This window comes from Blastomyces dermatitidis (assembly GCF_000003525.1).
Source record: "Blastomyces dermatitidis ER-3 genomic scaffold supercont1.8, whole genome shotgun sequence".
NCBI lineage: Eukaryota > Fungi > Ascomycota > Eurotiomycetes > Onygenales > Ajellomycetaceae > Blastomyces > Blastomyces dermatitidis.
Genome location: NW_025544781.1, coordinates 1,175,822 through 1,193,310, shown reverse-complemented (window position 1 = coordinate 1,193,310; position 17,489 = coordinate 1,175,822). Strand labels below are relative to the sequence as shown.

General features: G+C 46.5%; 3 protein-coding genes across 7 annotated transcripts; 2 read left to right on the top strand and 1 right to left on the bottom strand.

Moving 5' to 3' along the window:
• The first annotated feature begins 329 nt into the window (after positions 1-329).
• On the top strand, positions 330-5,960 carry BDCG_07184 (long-chain acyl-CoA synthetase). Its single transcript, XM_045422966.1, has 6 exons — positions 330-2,588; positions 2,664-2,689; positions 2,750-3,067; positions 3,133-3,210; positions 3,283-4,415; positions 4,538-5,960. Exons 1-6 carry the CDS (start codon positions 2,149-2,151, stop codon positions 4,625-4,627), a joined length of 2,085 nt encoding a protein of 694 aa, XP_045278475.1. The 5' UTR covers positions 330-2,148; the 3' UTR covers positions 4,628-5,960.
• A 50-nt stretch (positions 5,961-6,010) lies between these two features.
• BDCG_07183 lies at positions 6,011-8,156 on the top strand. Of its 2 annotated transcripts, none has more exons than XM_045422965.1 (2): positions 6,011-6,095; positions 6,248-8,156. In XM_045422965.1, exons 1-2 carry the CDS (start codon positions 6,082-6,084, stop codon positions 6,429-6,431), a joined length of 198 nt encoding a protein of 65 aa, XP_045278474.1. In that variant the 5' UTR covers positions 6,011-6,081; the 3' UTR covers positions 6,432-8,156. The 2 variants fall into 2 exon arrangements, with proteins under 2 accessions (XP_045278474.1, XP_045282024.1); XM_045422964.1 differs by having other exon boundaries at positions 6,011-6,174; positions 6,248-8,104.
• A 707-nt stretch (positions 8,157-8,863) lies between these two features.
• BDCG_07182 lies at positions 8,864-16,618 on the bottom strand. Of its 4 annotated transcripts, none has more exons than XM_045422960.1 (6): positions 16,420-16,600; positions 14,190-16,222; positions 13,288-13,969; positions 12,666-12,894; positions 12,058-12,291; positions 8,890-11,980 (listed from the first exon to the last, which is right to left on the bottom strand). In XM_045422960.1, the coding sequence occupies exons 3-6, from the start codon at positions 13,295-13,297 to the stop codon at positions 10,339-10,341; spliced, it is 2,115 nt and encodes a 704-aa protein (XP_045282021.1). In that variant the 5' UTR covers positions 13,298-13,969; positions 14,190-16,222; positions 16,420-16,600; the 3' UTR covers positions 8,890-10,338. The 4 variants fall into 4 exon arrangements, with proteins under 4 accessions (XP_045278473.1, XP_045282021.1, XP_045282022.1 ...); XM_045422961.1 differs by having other exon boundaries at positions 12,702-12,894; XM_045422963.1 differs by having other exon boundaries at positions 8,864-11,980; positions 12,666-16,222; positions 16,420-16,618.
• Between the last annotated feature and the right edge of the window lie 871 nt (positions 16,619-17,489).

The window sequence follows — 17,489 nt, the reverse complement described above, 5'->3', positions numbered from 1 at the left end:
ATAATACGTCTGGCGAAATCCTGTTTTGTTGGGGTTTAGCGTTTGAACCTTTAAGCGGCGACGGGTTTTCTGCTGCTCCAATCAAAACCGTCTTTCCACGGCTGGTCGCTGCCCCTAAACTCTGGGGTTGAGTTAGGGCTGCCCTGCCTGAAAGCTGTAAATTATACGGACAGAAAGTTATCACAGCTGCCCAGGATGTTCTGGCAATATTATTACGCAGTAAATAACTACCTCCTTCCCTGTCCCTCCGGCACCCCCAAAAATAAATTAAAAACCAATTTGTTTGTTTCATCTCTGAGAAACATCATCATTGTGCATGTGTGCCCTATGCAGGAACTTTTTTCACCCCCCTGATTATCACTCATTCCATGTGCATCTGATGTCACTCTGGTAGTACTGCTACACACTGTTTACCTGAGCCTCAACTTTTAATGTTACGCGCCTGATGTATGGAACATTCCGTATGGTACCAACTGTAACAGGATAACTCCCGATGCGGCTTAGTCGGCCATACCTAGGTAACAACCTTGGGGTCTCCTCAACACCGGCCGTTGTGGTCAAACGGGTCGAAAAGCCAGAAACAATCGGCCCACTACGAAAAACTACATAAAAAGCCAAATAAAGACAACAAGGGCGATGACTCCCTCGCCCTTTTTCTCATCGGTGCGTCATCCCTTTTCGGCCAGACAAAGGAGACAAGGCCAGGCTGCACAGGAACTTGGCTTTCATGTGTGCACTCAAGTAGCTAGTCTTCCTCTAAGCCACAGGCTCACGCTCGGTCTGGATTCATACACAGAGGACAAAGCACGGCAAAGCTGTCACCTGTCGACTGTCAAAAGCGGCCCCTAAGTCTTGGGCCTTACGCGACTCAGCGCCAAGTAGCTTTGCGAGTCTTGACTTACAACCTCGAAGGGGTGGGGGCGAGTGCCGCTTCTAAAAAACAGCACTGGCTCACAACAAGCTCACAGGAGTCGACTCAACACTCCCAGAGTGTCTGAGTTGCGCGCCCGCCACCAGGCTAGTGGAGGTTAACACCTAGGCGTTCCCTTCTTCCCAGGCTCCCCTCTCCCCTCTCCCTGCTACCACTGCAGTGTGCCCAAGGACGCTTGAAGTCCATCGCTATCATGTGCGCTAGCTAGCACCTAAAGACCCTTGCAGGTTGTTCATTTTAACCGGGGTACTTCAAAAATAGCCCACGGTTCGCGAAATCCCATATGATTCTGGGACTTTGTGTTGACTAACCATGCCTAGGCAAAAGAGTTTCCTGGGGTTGAAGTTGAGCTGCCAAGAAAAGCAGAAGACGGATCAAATCCTAGAAGCTTCAAAGAGGCGGGACAGCGACAGGCTAGTCATGACTAGTTTCAAGAGGATCAAGGCCTCTAGTGGTGCTTTGTACCCGGGCTTTTGAAGAGGTTGTTCTCCATACTGATTGCAACATGGCTCAGTATTACTATTGCTAACAGCCTGTGTTTGCTTTCTATTCAGTTTACCTAAACCAGGCATAATCCTAGCAGCTGCCCTTTTGATATGAATTTTGAATCAAGCGGCCACGTATCCAGACGTATCTATATATATATATATATATATCACCCGGGCCAGTCAGCTTCTTCGGGTAATAGCCTCTCACACAATATAGTCCGTTTCGTATCCATCAGAAACTTGATATTGAGCAAACGAGTCACGGGACCAGCATCTTTTGTACTCTCCCACCCAAACCACGGAGAGGGGTACATCTATATTTCAGTACGTGTATAATACAGGACTTGGCAGGCTAGTAACCCCAATACCGCCGGGGCTGCGGCGTTAGTGAAATCTCCTTGCCTCCTTGCTCGTCGGCCAAAGCAAGCTTCGCTGCGCTGGCTGATCTGGGCGACCTTGGCCTCCACCACCTCCACCTTTTTCTTCTCCTCTCCTCTCCTCTCTCTCCTCTCCTTTGCCTCTACTGTCCTCATCTCCTCATCTCATTCCTCATCTCATTTTCGCTCTTCTACCTCCTACCCCAAGCCGAAACTACGCAATACCCTGGGCGCAGTGTCTCCACGTCAGAGCTCCTAGTCTTCCTGGCTAGCTACGAACCCTCACATTTCGAGTCTAATCAGTTAGCCGAACCTCATTCTTCCTAGCACGTCCACAGTCAACCCAGTCACCATGGCGAAAAAAGATAGCCCGCTGTTTCCCCGTATGTCCAAGAAGCCTCCCTTCACCGTAGAAGCCCCCGGTGTCCAAAAGGTTGAAGGGGAGACCATCCCCCGCAGGCACCCTGCCGCGAAGGACGGCCTCGTCAGCAAACCTCATCCGGAAATCTCAACCCTCTTTGAGAACCTCAAATGGAGCGCGAAGACGTACGGAAATTCCAAAGCGGTGGGATCGCGTCGGATAGTTGGAACCCATGTCGAGAATAAGAAGATCAAGAAGATGGTGGGTGGGGTAGAGCAGGAGGTCGACAAAGAGTGGACCTTCTTCGAGCTCAGTGGTTATACCTATCTTACCTTTATTGAGTTCGAGAAGCTTGTCCTGGAGCTGGGCGCTGGTCTCAGGAAACTTGGACTCGAGAAGAATAGCAGGCTCCACATGTTTGCTGCCACGAGGTGCGTCTCTGGGCTATCCACGCATTTGCTCGCTTGGACTAAATATGCTAACTATGGCTCATTGTGTTAATGTAGCGCACATTGGTTGGCGATGGCACTTGGTATTTAGCCCAGAATCCACTTCATTACGCATTTTATGAAGCCCTCCTAACATCTTCTAGGTGCCGGATCTCAATCGATGACTATTGTGACTGCCTACGACTCCCTGGGAGAGGACGGCTTGAAGCATTCCCTGTTACAGACTCATAGCAGCGCCATCTTCCTCGACCCTGTCCTCCTCTCAACCCTTGAGCGTATATTGAAGGATGCTACGGATATTAAATATGTCATCTATGACACGGCAACTGAGGCCAAGCAGGAACATATTGATAGCCTAAAATCTGGCTTCCCTCACATCAACATTATGAGCTTTGAAGAGCTCCGGAACCTTGGCGAAGAAAATCCCGTAGATCCGGTACCACCAACCCCGGAAGATCTGTGTAAGTACCCAACATGGTATTCATTGCTAGCTCGTTTGCTAATTTGAATGTGTAACTTCTTCAAGGCGCCATCATGTATACGTCAGGATCAACCGGCCCCCCGAAAGGTGTTGCTCTGAAGCATAGCATGGTTGTTGCCGGGAGTATGTCAATGATTCGTCCTTTGAACCCCTTTCCTATTAAACTTGACCTGCGAGGCTAACTCAAGTTTGCAGTGGCCGGAGCTAATGCCAATGTCGGGCACGTTCTGGGCCCGTCTGACGTGCTTCTGACCTATCTCCCGCAAGCGCATATCCTCGAGTTTATATTTGAGAATCTTTGTCTCTTTTGGGGCGGAACAATGGGCTACGGCAGCCCGAAAACACTTTCTGACACATCCGTGCGAAACTGCAAAGGCGATATTCGTGAATTGAAACCTACCGTCCTAGTGGGTGTGCCAGCCGTGTGGGAAACTGTAAAGAAGGGAATTATTGGCAATGTAAACAAAGGTGGCGCTCTCATTAAGGGACTCTTCTGGGGAGGCCTTAGCGCCAAACACTTTTTGATCTCCGCTGGCCTTCCCGGATCGGGCATCTTGGACGCAATCATTTTCAAGAAGGTCAAGGAAGCGACTGGAGGTCGTCTCAGAATTATGTTGTCCGGCGGTGGACCGATTTCCAAGGACACGCAGCTGTTCCTTTCCATGGCCCTATGCCCAATGGTTGGTGGTTACGGCTTAACTGAGACCAGTGCTATGGGTGGCCTATGCGATCCCTTGGCATGGACCCATAATGCGATTGGCGATATCGCAGCATCGGTCGAAATCAAACTCGTTGATTTCGCCGAGGCAGGCTATTTCACGAAGAACAATCCGCCCCAAGGTGAAATCTGGATTCGCGGCCCCAGTGTCACAGAAGGCTATTACGATAACGAAGCGGAAACCAAAGCGGCTATAACTGATGATGGTTGGTTTATGACTGGCGATATTGGCGAGTTCGACAAGAATGGCCATCTTAAGATTATCGACCGCAAGAAGAACTTGGTTAAGACTCTTAATGGCGAGTACATTGCGCTGGAAAAGCTTGAGTCTATATATCGCTCCGCCAATGTTGTCGCCAACATCATGGTCTACGCTGCGATAGATCAAACTAAGCCAATTGCAGTTATTGTCCCCGCCGAACCTGCTCTCCTCGCGCTCGCGAAGGCGAATGGAATCGAAGGAGAAAGTATCGAAGCGCTGGTTCACAACAAGAAGTTGAACTCGATTGTCCTCAAAGAGCTACAAAATGCTGGTTACGCCAGTCACCTTAAGCCTTTTGAAATTATCGAGGGAGTTGTGCTCTCCGATGAAGAGTGGACTCCGCAAAATGTAGTTCCGCTTTCCATCAAATCTTCCCCACTCCCCCACATCACCCACTCCCTTTCCTATCATTTTTCTCAGCCATTGCTGTTTCATGGTTATCATTGCTAACCTTCTATTGATCAATCTAGGGCTACATCACCGCCGCTCAGAAACTCCAACGAAAGAAAATCTCCAACCATTTCCAAAAGGAAATTGACCGTGCCTACGGAAAGAAATGATCCTAAGGACTTCTAGCTACCCCGCAAGTTCCTTTGGTTACCCCTGCCCTTTCTCAATCCATGTCCCAGATCCATGCTGCATGGTAGCCACTCAGGAACTACGCGCTATCTAATTTTAGGCCACCTTGGTAGCTTATCGACCCGGAGACAACGGGACTGCCGTTCTTATGACCAATTATACCATGTTTTCCTAAGTATATACCAATCTATGTTTTTCGCACAGCTTGCGCTAGCCGCCTTTGTGTGTATTCTTGCCTGCCTGGAAAGCGCCTCACAACGAATGATTTCTATGAACATGGAGATCGAAGACATTGGGCCAGACCTATCCAGTACGGCCCAATTCACTCGTTGCCACCAGTATGCGGATTTCACACCCTCGCTCCGTGCTTGCTGCGCGTGGTATTTGTGTGTTCTCCCTTCCTCTCCTTCTCTGTCCTTTGATTTTGGACTTTGTGATATACGTTTTGTTTTCGCTGCTCAGTATTGTCCTCTATATATGCCCCAACCTAATCTCTGTTCCAGTCCCTGTATCGAACCTTTTTCCGTATATTTTTTTTCTTTTATATATCGATGTATCTAACTCATGCGCACGCGAAATTACCCCCTACCATGTCCCTATGCATGTTGATGCCTTCCCATATTTCGATATGTTTGTAATTTCTTTTTCCTTTACGTTGTGAGCCTCTTTTCGGGGTACGATTTGTCGTTTGTCTTTTGTTATTTCTTGCCTGTTTGCCTGCTTGCCTTGGTGATGTGAGGACATTTTAAATATCGATCAGTGACTGTACTTTATTATCCCCGTCTGTTCCTCGTTTTGCTAAGTGCGTTTGATCTACCTGAATTTGTTTTCGTGACCTTTATTGATTTTGTCTATCTATACCTTATTCTCTTTACCTTTGTGGTTTTTTTGAAGTATTAGTGTAGCTGAAATCAATATATATATATATATATATATATGTATACGCAATTTTAGGTGGCTATGTGTGTGAACAGGTAACCTGATAGGACACACGTGAAGAGCGCTCTACCGATGAAATAAGTTATAGAGCATTTTTACCTCAGAAGAAGCAGTCATCAAAACTGAAGATGGCCTGCTGGGTCAATGTCAAGTTGTATCAAAGGAGGAGATTCTATTGGGTTGTTTGTTCAGATTCAATATATGCAAAATCGTTACCATCGACCTATAACCGAGTTACATGGTTATATACATATATACTCAGTACATATTCATTCATTCATTCTTTGCAATTTGGAAATCGAGTTATTCCCCATGCCTGACTGACTATCGTGATATTTGCCAAGAATCAGGGGAGAGGACGCTAAACCTTCCTGAGAAATATGCCAAGACCACATGGACAGACAGACTGATGAGTGCAACGACCAGGGTAACAGACATACATACAACCTTCTACACCAAACCTCGATAGGTCACAACCAGACCTCTCTTTTTACAAATGTCACTGTGGTCGTATGTTCAATTCCCCTTTATGTCTGCTTAGTCATATAAATCCAATTGCTCAATGCGGGAAAAAAAAAAAGAAAACTGGGTAATTGTACAGCAATACAATTGAAACTAGAAATAGATACTAACCAACCCGGACCGGGCCCCAACATTTCTAGATCTTACCGCAACCTTTCCCCGCGCACGCGCTTCCTCTTCGGAGCCGGCCTGATGGCCTATGCTACGGTCGGGATGTGGTGGTCTCCTAAAATTGAGGAGGCGTTGGGCATGGTGCCGAGCAGCGAGGAGCAGGCGGAGCTGGATAGGAAATTGAGCGTTAAGATTTCCAGTGTTGAGCGGTAGAATTATTGGATGGAAATGTGGGGGTTGGGGTGATGTGGAATGAAAGAAAGGCCATAGGGGAGCAAAGGAAGAAAGGGAAAGAAATGAAATGAAAACGTGGCTCTGGGCAGCGCCAACAACAAACAAACGGAATTTGGACTCTGAATTGAAGATGGGATGGGAAGAGATATGAAGTAGAGATGATTTGCGAGTTTATTGTTGCTGTGGCATGGTAAGGGGCTATGGGAGAGACGGGGGAGTACGTTTTGGCGAGAGGAGAGGGGGCTACAGTACGGTGTATGCGGGTGTGTAGCTTGTGCATGTGGATATCACGCCGCTCAGTTGGCTGATGAGGAGCAGAAAAGGGTTCGGGCTGGACATTGAAGTGGCATATACATAGGTGCGGTTGCTGAGAAGGAAGAGGAGGTTGGATGGTGCCTGGGGGAAATGTGCATCTGTATTGGGATAGAGATGTGGTACCAGGTGATCGACGGCCGAGAGTTTTCTTTTTAGCGCCCCCCCTCCCAATTTTCAATTTTTCATAATTCCCTTGTCCTTGCCCTCTTGAGAATTTAATAGAAGGAAGCAAAGCTCGGACAGGGCATGCAGGCCTCAATGACTGCCGTCGTGGAACCGAACCGAGAACTAGAGGATGATTTGGGACCTGATTACACAAAAAAAAAAGAGTGGAGTTGAATATCAGACTGCCCTAGTACAGCCTACCCCGTCATCGTGGGAATGCGCTACACCGACATGGACCTCGGATTGGATTGGATGGCTAAGGTGAAGTCTGACATTCGAGGAGGCAGAGAGGAATTGGCGATCAGTTCGTTTGAGACTTGCAGCTGAAGTTCTAGTTGGAGTAAAATTGATTTGCCTCTTTCCGTTGTCAAGGCGCTTGCTCCCTTCCTTTCAAGCCTTATTTGACTTCCTATTATTTTTTATTTTTAACTTTCATTTTCTTTTTAAAATCGGTTCTTCTCCGTGCTGTTGATCAGCCACCATCCCTCCATCATCGCCACGCATCTAGAATGCAGGAATATACGCATTTTGATTTTCATTGCTGATGCTGTACCCATAGAGATATGCCTCGTCGATGGCATTGGATGTGTTTCAAAAAGCTGTTGCCGTGATTATTGTGACGGACTAGATCAGTTCGTGTCGATCGACGAGGCATGAGCATGCCCTGTTTTCCGATAGAGCAACGGCATGCAAACGGGTGAGTGTGAGAAAATTGAACAGCTGGTCATGCTCGTTTCCATGAACCCTCACAACCGCCCTGCAAGTTTAGACTACTAGTCTTGTGCACCCTCTCCTTCTGGCCCCCTAATGCTGCATCATTCGCTCACATCGATCTCTTCGAATTAGTAGATTTATCTATGCGAAAAAGAGCAGAGTCCAGTTCACTGAAAAGTAGTTCAAAGCAAATCAGTTCGTACTTGTCCCAGCGCGTGCATGGATATTACGACTCTCCGGGACGGGATATCTGATTTTCACATTAATTCTCTATCTCCGCCCCCAACTTCATCCTGGGAGGCAATCTTCCTCCAACCGGCTTATCCGATACTTGTCACTATGACGGCGTCTCTTACGGGATGTTTGTGTACGCATATGCAATATACTTGAGACAAAAATCAATGAGAGCCGAGATCTATCATCCGCCATTTGTCACATTGGCCCAGGCCCAGCCACCATTTTATGAAGAGTTCCAATATGTTAAAAACTACGTACACTTATGCATCTTTTGATATTCTGATTTACAGCCTGGTCTGCATTGCTAGAGCCGCCGATGTTCGTCAATATCCACTCATCGATCGAACCAACTCACATTGGCTGGCTAGGGACTTGAGTTATAATTACTCTGTGGATCAGCCTTCACGTTTCTGACAGTTCACGATTTGAGCATCGGCACCTGATAAGATGATGTCTCAAGCCACCATTCATTCACGTTTGACTTTTCGATCCCATTACTTCTTCACCTTTCCCCCCTCCCGGCGCCCCCCCCACCCCAACACTTTCCCCGTCTGCAACTATTGATTGGGTCTTGAAATTTCGTTGTAGAATGGTGCTTCGCTCATCCTAAAATCCGAATGAACAGGTTTCACTTCTTTCTCGATCAACATATCTTGGGCACTATTGTGATCACTAAAATAAACGCCTGAGCTTGCAAAAATCATGCAGCGGGAATCAATAGGAGAGAAGCTAACAAGGGATGGCACAAAATACGTGCCTTGACCAGATTCCGGCCGACGACACACCCGCTTATGTCTGTATGTTGTGTCTTTATCTGTGTGCTTTTGGTGGCCATGAGCTAATGGAAGAGTGTAAGGAGTGTAATACCAAGCACGGAGCCCTGTGTACCCATTCTCTGCCATCGTGTTTTACATCGCCCTTACTATTTCGATAGAAGCCGGTTCGGGGTACGTAAAACCAAAAAATGGAAATATAGCTAATCAGTATGGGTACCTACATATGCATATGCTTATTTGCTCTGGTGAGTGATTATTGTTTTGCTAACTGCTAAATACTTTTGTTGGATTTCTTTCCCCCCAGCTAGGAGATCATTCCAGCTTTAATTTTGCAAAGATGCGGAATGAAGCAGCTTTATGTTTATTTCTGCTGCTCTCAAAATTAAAAGAATAATACCATAGATTGGTACATCCTAAGTTAGAATTGAGTACATGTTTTGGCAGCCTCTGGATATATCATATATATATCTCTCTGGAAGCTCTGATAAAGGGATAAATAAAGGGGATAAGCCAGAGCTAGGGCATAGGAAATCACGTGGCTTCGCTATCTGGGATCTATGGGAGAGAAATGTCGTTCTGCTTCGTAGAAGAGATATGCAGCATGATACCGTGCCGTAACTCATTTCACTTAATAAACAAAACCTCCATGTGGCTCGAACTCAAACTAACAGCTACCTATCATCTGCTATCCTTGTCTCGATTCTCAAGGGGAACAAGCTTCCTTAACGGACAAGAACAGACCTTGCGACGATACATAGCCAGTGAGAACTTCGAGCGCACTTCGAAGAATCTCCAGAAAAATAAAACAAAGCCCACAAACATACAAGCACCCGGCAAGACTCCATTTCCCTTTTGCTCTCCCCCCTTCCATCCCGATGCGCAACCTTCACACGTCCCACCTTGAGCACCGTACCATTTTTTTGTGTGACATTCTGGTTTCTTTTCTTTCTCCCAGTCTGCTTCTACCTGCTGGGACCCCCCTTCCCCCGAATTCGAACGCAAGGCTTTCAAAATAATGTGAGATGAGTAAGATGCTAAGAAAGCCCTTTTGCTGCCGCTATCAATGCAATTCGACCCTGTTATCAAAACCAGGAAGCCCAGCCAGGAAGCACTTTTGATTCCATGCATAAATAAAAACATGTATGACAAAAACAAATGAAGGGAATGAAAATAAGAACTAGAGCATAACAGAGCACAGCATGTGAAAAATTGATTACACCACACCATGACCCAACAATTTAGGTAGCTTCGCGTTTGATAGGCAGCAAGTTCTACCTCCGCTCTCCATCCCATCCTATACTTCTGTGAAATTTTGGCCACGAATATCAACGGAACAACCTTTCACTGGGACCGAGTTCAGTAAAAAAAAATCAATGGTGGATAAAAATGATGAATTGAATGACATTAATAAGGAATATAATCATATGGAAATTTTTTTAAGGTCCCAGAATAAAGAGGGAAGAGGAAAATGGAGACTTCAGACATAAGGTTAGTTAAAATGAAGGTAACAGCGAACATTTCAATTGCGCTGCGGTCCCGAATGAAGATTGTATGAAACTCTGGGTAAATGGAAATCGTTATGCGTTGATGATAGGTAGGAAATAGTTGGGAAAGCAGCCGAGGAATGCGCAACCCCTCAGATGATGTAGTACCATCATTAGTCAATCAACTGAAGGAATTCAAGAACAGAGACTTTGGGGATTCTGGGTTGAGTCAAAGCGGCTGTAAGAGGTGTCTCCAGAACGACTGGCATAGGACCCACCAAATCTAGGACCTGAGAGCTGACTCAAATAACTGGTGGTGTTGTGCCGCTTGAGATATTGATTTGAGCCATCGTGCTCATTCTGCAAGGCTGGAATCATTGGATCGAATGCTGCGCTATAAGTGGCGTCATGCTCCTCTTGTGTCTTGACAGCAGCATCGTCGTCATAGCTTGGCATATGTAGGCGTAGGCTTGACGGTTCGATGCATATTTTTCTCGAATCCGGTGAAGCAGTTGTAAATGTTGGGTCACCGTAAGCGCCTGCGGTAGTGGTGTCTTTGATCGTCTCTAGTGGATCCATCGAGCCATTCATCATGGTGTAGTTGTTATAATCAGGTGAAGACGACGAGGAGGATATTAGAGGGCTGGTTGTTAAAGGGGAGTGGTCTGTAGACGATAAGCGGTGGTAGTTATATGAAGTAGGAGCACGATGGCTTCCACTGTACTGTGACATTAGTGAAAGGTGCGTGCGCGGGCCGTGCCCCATTCCTGGTGGTAAGCAGCCCCCTCCGTTGCCATCCCCTGAGCTTCCAGTGCCACCATCTGGCCCCATGCTTGCGGAACTGTCTCGTCGACCGTCCTTATAATGCCCCGGCGACCGACCTCGAACTACCATTGGATGGGATAATCTTTTGGCTATTAAGACCCACTGAAGATCAACGCCATTTGAGGTAGGTATTTCGGCGTAGAGTTCAACAACCAGATTATAATACTGTTGTTGGGCACGACGTTTGCCATTATTCGCCGTTGCCTTTTGAAACTGGATACGCTCAAACGTATGGGAAGTGGGTGGTTGTGACGCTTGGGTTGCTCCTCCAAAGGATGATCCGTAATCCAATGGCAAGCTCGAAGTGTGTGGTGGTGCGGCGAACGAAATAGGATTGGGCCCAAGTGACGATGGATGGTTCATGGCGAGGGATGGGGGTTGCGTTGGATGTAGAGTTATCCTTCCGGGCTTCTTTTCTGATTGCTTGTCTCGTTTTGGAGTATGTTGGACAAGTTCCCGCGTTTCATTCTCTTGTGCATTCACGACCGCAGATATTGACATTGCGAACGAGCGAACGCTCTGCGGGTTGCTGTTAGGAAGTTGGACATAAAGTGGAGAATTGGGAGTCCACGGGCGGAGCGAGAACGAGCAAGACACGGAAAAGTAGTTGCGACGATAGCACGTCCATTTGTCATCCACCTGAAAGAACCCTTTGTGTATCTTGGCATGAATTTCTGTATTGAGTGTTTGGTGGCTGTTGGTAAAAACGGAATGAAGCACGTTGGTTTCGTTAAACGGGGGAGCTTCTGGGCTGGATTGAGAAGTCCGAGATGAGGTATCCATCAGATGGTTGTACATCGATGAACCATTTGTGTGGACATCTAGAGCCCGTGTAGCAGGGTACTGGGAATAACGTGATATGTCGTTCATGGTATGGTGCGGAGATGAATATGCATTCCGATTCATGGAGTATGACATTGAATAAGGATCAGTCCTTGTTATCAACCCGGTTGGCCCTGGAACCACTGTGCCCTGTGATTGCAAGGGTGGTGACATACCAGAGGGAGGCTGACTGTATAACAGAGTCGTTAGTATGAGAAATTTGGTGTCATAGAGGCAGACCCATATGAAATAGGGGGATAAGCATACAGCGCAGGTACCCGTTGGATTCTTAGGTCCCCCATTCTGTCGTTCCACTGCAAGTTTGTTGGATGAGAGTAAGACGATGGTGTTGAAAATCCTTCAGTTGAAGTCGCAGTGCTCGGGATGGAATGTCTTAGAGAAGCATAAGGGTATGAAGACGTAACCGAGCTAGGACTGGTTGAGGACGATCCACGAGAGGGTTCGATCGGGTTCATGAGAAGTCCAGGTGCAGCATTAAAGCTGGAGCAAGAGGATCCAAACATTAGTAAACTGACACAGGTTCACACGTGTAAAATATTGATAAGAGGGAGTTTAATGAAAAGCAAAATGAGGCACTGAAATAAGGAACTACGGCACCATCAGTAAAAATAAATTCCAGAACAGTCCTTTGGCCTGGGGAGGGGGGGGGGGGGGGATATCTGTCAACCACCCGCCCTCATGCAGCAGGGCAATAATATGACAACAACGAGGAAGGATGCGCTTTCTAACTAAGCAAGGCAATAGTTCGAAGTGGCATGCCACACAAGACAAAAAGGTAGCAGTCAACTTGCCAAACACCGAGAGAGTGTGGGAATGCAAGGGCAGTCAGAATTAAAAGGAAGATGGGCACCTACGGCACATCTTGTACCGCAGAATGTTGTGCGGCGTACCTAAAGCCGTTGGTGACGGGTACAGAACCCGGGTGTCCGAATTGATGCCCCAGTGTATCGGTTCTCTGGTGCCCAGGTTCGACGACTTCGGTCGGGAAAGAAGTTGTGCTAGGGAACGTTCGTTCGTTTGTGATGTACTCGCTCTCAGAATAGACAGGATATTCAAGTTGAAAAGAATTTTGAAGCAGTGCGGCTGTATGAATTCGTGTTAGATTTGGAGATTTTAGAAATTGTATGGTAGTGAGAAGGAAACAACAGAGGCTCGATCGATGGAAGAGATGCGAACGAAGTGCGGTGATGCAAAAAGGTAGGCTCCGATGTAGCTAGGTTGCACGAGCATGCATCGGTTGGAAAATCGGTCAAGAGAAATCAATGCGAGGGGTGGGAAGAAGGAAGTGTAGAAGAATAATGCTGGAATCAAAGAAATCATGGTCAAGACGGAAAATAAATAAAAATGGGAGAATAAGGAAAAAGAAAATAAACGCCCCCAGCGAAAACGTGGACGATCTTCCGCTGACAGCGGGTGGTGGGCTAAATAATCCAGACAAAGTATCTTTGAAGTCGTACCAGATGAAAATAAGCTTACTATTATTCATTTGTCAGGTCAAAAATTCTGCCGAAAAACAGTAGGGGAAGCGCTGCTCGATTGGTAGCTCGACTTTCGGGGAAAGTCCCAAGAAAAGGAACCAGAGGATGCGCTCCAAAACTGCAGGCAGGCGGATTTAGACCAGTTAAGCCTTGCGGTAGTCGGGCGACGCTGGAAATGTCGGTAACAATGATTGGTAGGTCTCAATCCTGCTCGGCAGACCCTCTTCAGGGTGGTTGAGAAACTTGTGAAGGTCGGAATTCAATAGCTTCTCGAAGGGTCGAAGTATGGAGAATATGACAATGGCAACAGCAGGCGCTTCATGCCACCAACCTCGAGAGAGAAAGACAATACAGTGGAAATCTGGGGAAGCGGCCGCAAACCTTCAACTAAACTTCCTGATTCTTATCTGTGGGTCGCGAATGACAATAAAGTCGCAGAGATTTGCATATCGGGGTTTCTGTCCATTTATTTCACCACAGCCGAATTTATAGTTTGGCACATTTGCTGCCGACGCGTCGAATTCTATACGTAATTTGGAGAAAATGACGGACCATCTGCAGTTCGGAGGAAAAGAGTATGCTCCGCCGGAGAGGAGCTAGATTGATGAAATGGGTGTGCTAGAAATGGACGGAGAAAGACGGAAAAGGTGTCAATAAGTGGCGGCGAGAAAGGGAGGGCTCTGCTCTCCAGCCTCACAAATCAGTTCGACGAGGATCACTCTCTGACAGCAAACAGGCCAGGCAAAAGTGTTCAGGTGATTGACTACTAAGAGTCAATGTGAACGTGAATGGTGTAGAAAAGGAAAAAGAACTTGCGGAAAAAGTAATAATCATAAAAATGATATGGATAAGGGCAAACTAGATGATAAAGACAAGCCCGTCGCAGTCAGCTGCACTTGCCTTGAAAGTTGAAATCGAGTAAGAGATAAATGTATAACGACAATAAGCGGCATAATGAAGCTTTAATAAAACTTCACTTTTAACAGAAACTCTCCATGGAAAATAGGGTTCCACAGGCAGGCGAAGACGCCGAACAGCCCTGGGACAGGCTGTTCAGCTTGAGGTAGTGGGAGCAGCTTATTGGAGCAGATGAAAGATTTGAAGAAATAATATTTAGGGTAGGAATCGGCAAAATTTTCTTCTCTTCTGCAGAATTGAAAATTAAAAAACAACTCGATTTTCATTGCTTTTTGCTTTTTCCTGCGTTGCCGTTCTTTCTTGGTAATTTATTTTTATTTTTCTGCACCTCCCGGTTCTGTCGATCGAGGACATGAGAGGGTAGAACTTTTTGGGCTCGTGCCAACAGCTGATACATAGCCCTATCGTATTTGGCCGCCAATCAACAACGAAGCGAGCACGAACGAGATATCCCTCTGGACCATTTCGTGAGCGATCCTCAGTTCAGGGTAGCCTAGCCAGCATGGAATGTAGTCCGTATCTCGAGAGATAATTTATCTATTTCGCGTTCGCAATATTCGTATTATTCAAGATCCCAGAGTTCCAGAAGGGCTTCCCGATGAGTGGAAGTTACGGTCGTAAGGGCACGCACAAAGAAGAGGCAGCAGTCGGTAGATGGTTATTGGCCCCTGCCCTACCCAACACTAGGATCCTCCGAGTAACCTTTCATATCCCCAGTCGAGCAGGGTTGGAGACCCATCTGCCGAATTCGAGAATGAAGAATGGGTACAGTTCACGGAAGCTAGGGATCGTTAGATATTTTCAATCAAAAATACATGCTCAACAGTTCAGTTTTCGTTCTATATCTTCGTCATAATCGAACTTCCATTTTTTCCCTCCTGCGTCAGTATAAGTGCGAATAACCGCATAATAGGTTACTTAATTGTCTCTTTCTCCTTTTCGAGCAGGGCTAAGTCTCGCCGTTCTTTAAACTCCACGGCTCGCAAAAACAAAGCTATAATAGCAGTTGGAATCTTATCCAATCCTACCTCTAACGTCAATACGATAGGATTTCTGCAAATTCGTGAAACTCCAAGAGTAGGAAATGTTGACACTGGGCAAAGATCAGTGTCATTTAATCAGATCAATAACGAAAGCGTCTCATCTAGCAGCAATCATAGTTAAGATGGATGTTGATGGAATCAACCGAAGCGGCTCCATTCATGATTGTATCCATCCGCAACTTCGTCAGTGCTTCTAAGAGAGAAAGACCACGTAAGCACAAACCGGAGGAAGAACTGTAGAGAGCATTCGACTAAAGGAGCGGTAGGGGACAGGAAGCAATTTCTTGGCTTCCAAATACCTTTCCTCTCCAGTACCTAAGGTATACTCTATCATCCAGAAAGGAAGAAAGAATCGGAACGGCTGAAGACACAACACTCTGGTTGGTTAGTGTTAGCAGGTTGAAGCGGTGCAATGAGACTTAGGTCTCAAAAATGACCTCAAAAGTCATTCTACTCAGGTGGTGGTGGTGCTAGAGTGACTGAGGTGTATTCCTCAACTTGATTTCTACGCTTTGGTCTCGTCAGTAAGTACTGACAGCCTGAATGTTAGTACAGCGTATGCTGTTGCACATGAATGCACTTGTCCCGTCACATGGCATATTTATCAATTTCATAAATTATGATCGATTGCCATGCCTTAAAAAAGAAAAAAGTCCGACCCAGTATCGAGATGGAATTGAACAGCCACGAGTATTGAGCTTCTTCCCATGGGCCATGGATGAGGTGTATCTTGTGGCGGGGAGGGATCTGGGCAAGCAGGTCCGGGAGGTACCGGCCCCAAAATATTGAAAAATCGGCAAGACATAGGGGGCACAATCTTTTGGCAAACTTGTGGCTGATTGGTAGGGAATTGTGAGAGGCAGAAATAATTGAATTGGCTGCTGGGTGCGGGAAGGGATGCAGTGAACAATGTTTTGCATGATACACGGACAAAGGCAAGCAAAGGGAAGGATGGGGGGAGGTGGGGGCAACCTGCACTCAAATGTCAGATTCGACTGGTCGATACCATTTTAGGGACCCATCCTACTGGAATATGTAGTGTAAATTTATGCACAGTCTGAAAAGGGGAAACATTGAATGATTGGCCTGGAGGAATTCTGGACATGAGGCTTGACGGTTCGGTGGTCCCATATGCAACAATCTGCTATATCATGGCTGTACCGACTTACCGCGATTTTCTCGTCCATCCGGGACACGTCCTTCATTTTAGATCGTGGCTGTTTGCCCTAGGACCCCACTCATCTGCAAGTCATTCTCGACCAGTGAGGAATGACCACTGAAACAAAGACATCGTTGACTGAGAAAGTCAGATAACTACTCAAGCGAAAAAGAAAAGAGAGTCGAAGAAAGAGAAGTTGAGGCTTGAAAGGAATCGTCCAAGTAAAGTACATGGCCTGTGCGCACAACTTAGACCGCTAAGCCTATAACAATATGGCGTTGTTACTAGGCCTGAAATAGATGCGTATATTATTCCTGTAGACGAGAAATATCCTTCAAACCGCTGTGTATATAATTATGTTACGGTATTTCACTGTATATCGTAACATTATCCTTGGCTACGGAGTAGTCAGCATGAGGCTGAATTACGGCCTGAATATGACTTTTGACTTCCAACAACCTCAACGCATCCTCCTCATAGCATTGTCCTTGGCCCGACGTTATCGACACATCGCTTCAGCTCGTCAGAAACCCCTTTGTAAGTCTTATCAGAAACTTTGTCTACTGCCGTTTACTTGGGAATTCCTCTTCTCTTTGCGGGAACTCCCACGTCCAAGCACACCGCCGCCCAGCCTGTGAAACACAAGAAATCAAACAAACATACTCTTTGCAAATCTTCTGCGAGTGTGTTTAGAGTCGAAGTTTGATACTCCATTTATACGATATGCCCGTCTTGTATGCTACCCTTCAAATAGAACCTTCCTACCCAGGGTTACACATTACCCCTGCCTTTACATCTCGCGTTGAAGAGTGGCAAATCCAGTGCCTACCATTATATCCACCATACTACAGACTAGGTACGTCTATATTTCTGTTTTCACACTGACCCCCGTGCCGCGATGGTTGTAAGACAACAGGGGCAGACCTTTTGGCATGTTACTCGCTCTTAGTTCGCTGGTTTTTGCTGAAGCATTGGCTGTTTCTAAGTCATAGCTTGGCCCGGTGCGGAGTATGTTGGAAATTATCTACATTTTACCAAGTGGATAGTTGACTCTCCGCCCCTGTTCTATCAGTGGTGCAA